The following is a 7,459-nucleotide window of genomic DNA, read 5'->3' as shown; positions in this document are numbered from 1 at the left end:
GGGGAATTTGTCTTTTTTTCCTTTGTGGTGTTTCAAAAAATAATGTTTAGGACTGTGTCAAGAGACCACATAATGGTTGGATTTTCCACACAGTCCACATAAGCTCCTGTTGATAAAACATGCTTGTATTTTTGCCTCTGAAGTCTCCATGACATTTCAGCTTTGGAGAAATGATTTTCCCCATGAGTTCTCATTAGAAACCCTAGAACACGAAACATGCTCTGTTTAAAATTGAGACCTCTAGAAGGCTCATTTATCAACTCTGCAGAGTTCTATTTAAACATGTTTTCTTTCAATAAGCAGTACAGAGTGATTCGTTCATGTCTAGTTTGATAAAGTCTCCTTGAGGTCAATGACACTTAATATTCTTCAAAATCTGCCATAGACTCGTACCTAAGAAGAAAATATCTCATTAACAAACACTTCAAATCCATAAAAATTCTAGCTGTCCTCATTATCAGGGCCTGTTAATTGAAGACGCACACACTAAGGTGATCCGAGGCAGTTCCAAGTGGGGTCATGCCACAGAATGGGGCCACAGAAAATACGAGAAAACATGGAGGTCACGTAGAGAGATGATGTGGAAAAGCAAGGGAAAGAAGTGACATAGTAATTCTTAGACTTTGCTTGTGGGAGCAAAAAACCCCAATAAATATCACCTGAAAGTATCAGGATTAAGCTACTAGATCAGTTAAATTAAACATACCCTGGTGATATTTAGGATATGACTTAAACTTGGTAGGAAACTAGTTGAAGTTGCACATCTCACAAAGTCTCGCATTTTCCTTGCTCTCTGTATCCCCCCCACCCCCCCCAAGTCTTCCCTAAAAAAATCCACAAGAAAACTGCACCAGCTAAAAAAATAAACAAGCCAACATAAATAACCCTGACTTACTGCTTCTGATTTGGGAGGCACTGGAGGTGGAGGTAGGGAAACATCTGAAGACTTTGTGGTTGCTCCAACAGTGGCAGGCACAGGAAGAGATGCGGTACCACACTTTGATCGGAAAGACCCTCTGTAGTTGTCACATTTGTTCTTCTCACTTAGGGAGCGAGTGAGAGGCTGGTCACCAGCCTTTCCAGACCCTTGGTCCAACCACAGCTCTTCATAAGGAAGTTCTGGTTTTGTAGGCAGAAACATCGATTCTTCACTAACTTCAGGAAAAAGGTAATCACTGCTGCTGTCACCAGACTCCTGGTACTGAAGAGCATCGTGAGAGAACAGGGCCCACTCGTTACACAAGTCCCTGCAGCCGTGGAGGTTCACTTCGCTATTCCCATGCAAGTTGTTTCCATAGACGCACACTGAAAGCCGGTGGAAGGACTGAGTAAGTTCGTCCCGTGCGTAGCTGAGGGAGTTGGGCACATGGCTGTGCCCTGTGCATCGGGTCTTCTTCGGGCTCTTGCAGTCTTCGTTCCAGTCAGTTTTCACATCTCGCACTGCACGGGAATACTCATCTATGTCAAACTGTTCCTGGCATATATTAAACCAGTGCTGGATGAGGGATTCATGCCACAGCTCCCCCTTCACCAGACTGTCAGGTAGAGTAAATTTTGGAAGCGTCAAGTGCAAGGGAAAATGCATGGGAATAATTTTGTTGCCACGAAGCACGCAACAAACCACCACAGTCTTGGTTTGAATGTTGACAAACTTGTACCTGTGCCCTTCACGGATGAAATGCAGGTCGTAAGGGTTTCTTGGTGTAGGACTCGGCACAGTCACATTAACGGGCAGCCTGGTTTTTTCTACTATATTGCGAATTGTGTGCTCACCTTCTTGCATCTGCACCTCCAGCGGGCTGCGGGTGCTAAACTTGCCCTTACACTGGAAAGGGAGACTGATGCTTTCGTTGGTCCTGTGGTTCATGCAGATGAGGCAGGGCATTTTGCCTCTGCCTAGCTTACTAATTGAATTAAGCTTCCCAATTTTTTTGAAGATGGTGTTCAGTCGTGACTTCTCTTTAGAAGATTTTGCATAAAGGATTTCGGCTTGCCCCATTAAAGTGAGCTCATCCCCAGTACTAAGGGTAATGTTGTAAACCTCAGTGTCTTCATTGCATTCACCTGAAGCCACCTGCAAAATAATAATAAAACAAATTGTTTTTCCCCCACAGAAGATAATACTTCAAATCATATGAAATCTATTGAGACTGAACTGACAAAGACCATATATCGGGAGAAACTAAACTAATTTTATTTGAACAGCTGAGTAGTCAAGTGCAAAGTGTTTTAACCTGAAGCTCAGCCAAGTAACCTTTTTTTTATTGTTCTGCACGTTCATGCATCTTATGTGAGGGGAAACTGCCACCTGAAACTGCCAAAGAAGGCAAGAGAACAAACACAACCAGTTTTTAAAGAAAGGACAAATCCACATATCCCAGAAATTCAAATAGCCACTTGTGTCATACAGTTATGACAGAGCGTGTCTGGATTCCCTTGGGTATTTTTTTCCCACCCCGTTGCTTCTGCTGTTTGATAGAACTTATTTGCTAGGCTCTTGAGGGAAGCAAACTTTTCTTTCACCATCTTCAGCTCCCTGAGGAGCAGAAAAGGTGATCTCATCATTATGGATGAAGCATATCCCTTTGATATAATCTCTTCAAGGCTAGGGGGAATGACAGATGACATCTATTCCCTGAAGGAGAAGTCAAGAATATCGGTCTATCCCATATGTCTAACTCCCCCTCTGCCTTGCTCTCCTAGTCATAGACTTCCTTCCTCATTTTTTGATCATAATTGCAATTAAGAGATTAAACAACATATGCACAGCCATGTGTGTGCTTTTCTAGTATAGAAATTGTACTTGAAAGAAAAAAAAAAAAGGCAAAACAGATGTCCAAGGCTCATTCATTCCTGAAATTATTTCCTTAAGACTGGAATAATTCTTTATAGACAAGATTGCTCTGCTTCGTATTTGAGTGGTTTAACTTGAAAAGCCGTTTTCAGAGACTGAACAGAACCTGCCCAGGTCTTCCTCAGCAGCAGCAGATACCTACTCATTAAGGAAGGTGCATCACATAAACGCTACTGGCCTGCCACAGACCATTTTATTTGGAAATACGGAATATACTAAAAAAATTGCAAATGAAAACATACACTAAAATAGTATATCCCTTCCTCACCTCTGCAGCCCCTAAAGACTTCACGGAGCTGTGTGAAGTTCAAATTCCAGGCTTCAAATTCAGGTATCATGACAGAATAGCCATTGCATCTAATCAAGGCTGTAACTCCAATCACTTAATAACTGAGAAGTGCTGTGAATAATGCTTCCTCTTGTAAGACACGATCCGCAATTCACCTGTATTTGTAAAGTTGTGATTATCTTCCGCAAGCCTTTCAGAGGGAAGGCACAGGCAGCTCAGCCGAGGTGTGCCGCCTTAGCACTTCAGTTCTGGGGCTTCCGGAGAGGAAGTCGTTCAAGCCCTGAATTATCTAAACAAACACTAATTAGTCCAATCCAGGAAACTACTAGGTTTTATGGTACGTAATACTCATTCACAGTTCACACCACTGGCCAGACAACATTTTTGAAATACTGTGACATGAAAGGGAAGCACTGGGGTTTTCTGCTGATACCACCGGTGTGATGCTCATGGCTGGTTTCTCCTCAAAACCAGCAGAGAGCTGTGGCCGGCCACACAGCCTTGCCCTCGGCGGAGCTGATAAGGGCTGAGGACGTACAGGGCTCTGTGCATGTACCACTCAATCTCCCCCTTCTCTTTTCAAAAGGGCACGTTCTGTATGAGTATCAGTTTCTGGCATCGACAAGTCCCCACAAACAGCTTCTTTGGACAACCTGTGCTACGCTGTCAGAAATTTTAACTTGAGACGGTACGGTTACAGCTTTTTCTCGCTTCCTGTGGGACACCGGCCGGAGCGAGGGAGGTGTCACAACCTACGGCTGTGGGAGCTGCTGCTTGGCCAACTCGCAGTTCCCTGGTGATTCACAAACAAACAAGCCACTGAAGAAGGAAACGGTGGGTCAGATGTGAAACCACAGAGGTAACTAACTGGCCAAGCTTCACAACGAAGGTCTCATGAAGCAGCTGTTTATTAATGGCATCTATTTCAACTAGCCAAATAGCAAATGGATTTTTTAGAGTCAATGGGCATGTTTAAAGATGAAATTATTCTCAATTTAAAAATTTGGAAAATATTCTTAAATATTCTTTTTTTTTTTTTTAAATATAGTCACAGGGTAACAATAGGTGAAATAAGGCTGAATCTTACTGTGCTGGAACAAAAGAAAAATCACGCCACAGTTCTAGTTTGGCACTCTGAGAAAAATACTGTTCTGCACTCTTCCTTCTGAACATAAATATAAGGCATCAGCCACTGTCCAAAACTGTAACAGAAAACTGAAAAAGTAAAATGAAAAGACTGAGACTGCACAAATTTATTCCTACCCACTAAACTTTACTATGGAGAATTTAAGGCTGCTGATACACCTCAATAGGCTAAGCATATTTTAAGATTTAAGTTCTGAAAGTCAAGAAAGTTAACTCCTCCCTTCTTGTGTTAGGTTAATTCACTCATTACCACATGGTAGTTAACATCTGTAAAGCATACATGGTAGGTAAATATGTGTTCCAGGACGTTAGCAACAAATATATACCACTACATACTGTATATATCACAATATATATCATACCATACATAGCAATCACTCTAAAATCATCTAGAAACTCATGCACAGATATCTCTAAATTTTTGTTTCTCTGATTACATAGCTAAATGATGTTTACTTTATCCTTGTAGCAATGACCTATGAAAATCAAACTTGCTCCATCTTGTTCACTCAAACATTTCACTTTATCAATGGTCACAAAACTTACAAAAACATCAGCAAAGGGCCATGGACTTTAGCACAGGACATCAGGTGAGACTTGTAGAATCCTCCAGGTTGGGCAGGACCCCCAGAGTCATCTAGTCAAAAGCAGGTGTAGTTATGGCAGGCTGCTTAGGGCCATGTCCAACTAAATTTTTAGTTTTTCCAAAGATGGAGAATCCACATTTTCCCTGGGCAACCTCTTTCTTTGTTCAACTTCCCCCACGTTAAATTTTTTTTTTTTTCTTATATTGGAACAGAATTCTCATGTTCCAACTTGTGCCTGTTGCCTGGTGTCCCCCCACTGGGCACCTTACATGAGCCTGTCTGTCTTCTGGACACCCTCCCATTAGGTAGGTATGCATGGCAGAGAGATGTCCCCTCAGCCCTCTTGATGCTGAACAAACCCAGTTCTCCCTGCCTGTCCCAATATGTAGTTTGCTACAGCCCCGTGACCATCTTGGTATACTGGACTCGCTCTCACATGTCAGTGTCTTCCTTGCCCAGAGAAGTTGTGGAGGCCCCATCCCTGGAGGTGTTTAAGGCCAGGTTGGATGTGGCCTTGAGCAACCTGGTCCAGTGGGAGGTGTCCCTGCCCATGGCAGGGGGGTTGGAACTCTATGATCTTCAAGGTCCTTTCCAACCTAAACCATTCTATGATTTTATGATTAGTGCGCTACTGGAAAAAAGCCACTTCCAAAACTGGAAGCAACACTCCAGCTGTATCATTACCAGTGCTGAATGATGGGGAATAATCACCAACCTTGACCTGCTGGCTACACTCTTGTTGATACAGCCCAATTTGCTGTTGGCCTTTTTTGCCACACCACCACTGCTGTCATCCAGGTACCCCTCAGACTTTTTCCACAGAGCCACTTTCTAGCCTGTCAGCCTGTTGCAGGGCTTATTGCATCCCAGGTGCTGGGCTTTGTGCTTGCCTTTGGTGAACTTCACAGGGCTCCCATCAGCCCAGGAGTCAGTCAAGCACAGCAGCTCCTCAGAACAGATTTGATTCCTGCCAAATAGTACGCCTAAAGAAAACATGATCTGGGAGAAAGTGCATGTCATAAATTATTCCTAAAAGGCAGAATGGGTAACACCACAGCAGACTCAGCTCCCTCTACCCTCCATGCTTCCAGCACTGACCCAACAGGATTTGCACCTTCAAGCACCTCTACGCTCCTTCACACCCACCCTGAGAGCTTGCCCCGTGCACCCTCCGCTTCCTGCTATGCAGTCACTGGTGGGGTGTAGCAGAGCCCTACGCTATTTCAGATGCTTGGACCTGCTAGTGGCACGTCCCAGCCCACGCACATGACATGGCATATCACTGGTGTATGACGGAGAGAAGACAGCAGCGCACTATCTCAGAGCGGCAGAGTTAAGATAGTCCAGAACACAGACTGATGCAGAAATATCCATATATTTTTTTGTCAAATCGTTAGAATTTCCTCATAGTTTTGGAAAACAGGTAACACTAAAGAACACAGAAAGCACCTGAAAAGCTTTCATTCAGCTGTGTAACATAGGTGGGAGGGCCAACTTCGGTCCCAGTTCGGCTTCGCTCTGCCACATGCTTTCAGCTCGCTTCCCTCCTCCCGCATTGCCCGCACTCCAGTTATGCTCTTGCCTCCTTTGGGACTTCTGCCAGGTTTGGTTTTGAACCTTCAGGTGTGAAGACCTTCCAACTGGTAGGAAGCTGAGACCAGCTGAATGAATGTGGGGAAGGAAGGTAGGACGCTACATTTTCCTCAAACATCTCCACAGTGGGAATGCACCCTCATGTTTTAATTTTTTGTGTATGCCCCCTCCTTACATCGTCTATTTAAAACAGGAATTCTTCACTGGACAATTCCAGTGCAACATGCAGCAGTAACCACCATACCTCCAGTTGCTGTCATTACCCGATAAACATAGTCTCCTCCAGTTATTAACCTATTAGTCTTGGGAGCATACTGAAATAACTCCTTCCCCAAACACGTTTATCGTCATGCTTGCTCTGTCTTAAACATAATAACAACGACGCTTTATGCACTAAACCACTGATTCCTGCAGTTTTACTTCCCCCTTGCCCCTCTTTTGCCCTTCCCAACCAGTTTTCACTTTCTGGTAATAGGTGAGAATAATCAGTGCTCCTAGCTCTGTGGAAGAGGCAGTGTCTGCCACACTATACTCCAAAGCCATCTAGAAATCACAAGTAGATGTTCAAACTGAACAACTCCTAATGCAGAGGACCCACAGAACCGGAACCTACTCCATGCAGTACTTGCCCTCCACCTCCCTGCTGCCAGATGTTGATCCATACTAACCATTCACTATTGATGCCAGGATGCATCAGACCAGAAAGGTTACTGGCTTACAGACACATTACAAAACAGCACTGGGTTAAGTCACTATAATGTTTTAAATTTTAAGACTCCTGCAATTCAATAACATTCAGAAGCCAATTACATCTACCACAGAAGACAGGCATCAGGAAAGTGATGAATGATTATTTAGGAAACATGTTCTTTTGGGAAAGCTCAAGTATATTGTTTCTTTTGCTTAAGGAAAGGTTAACTTAGAAAGATAGATTTTGATAACACCTGAGTCAATATCCCATCTTGGGCTCCAATTGTTCTAATTTGTTAC

At 43.5% G+C, this 7,459-nt stretch overlaps 1 protein-coding gene across 1 annotated transcript in view; it reads right to left on the bottom strand.

The window, feature by feature from the left end:
- GAREM (GRB2 associated, regulator of MAPK1) overlaps positions 1–7,459 on the bottom strand; it is a 79,494-nt gene that overhangs the window by 8,939 nt on the left and 63,096 nt on the right. Inside the window, exon 4 of the mRNA XM_009885977.1 lies at positions 896–2,074. Coding sequence (XP_009884279.1) covers positions 896–2,074 — 1,179 coding nt within the window. The remainder of the gene's footprint in view (positions 1–895; positions 2,075–7,459) is intronic.

The sequence above is a fragment of the Charadrius vociferus genome, unplaced genomic scaffold (genome assembly GCF_000708025.1).
Source record: "Charadrius vociferus isolate BGI_N301 unplaced genomic scaffold, ASM70802v2 scaffold75, whole genome shotgun sequence".
Lineage (NCBI taxonomy): Eukaryota > Metazoa > Chordata > Aves > Charadriiformes > Charadriidae > Charadrius > Charadrius vociferus.
This window is presented reverse-complemented; position numbering and strand designations above follow the sequence as displayed.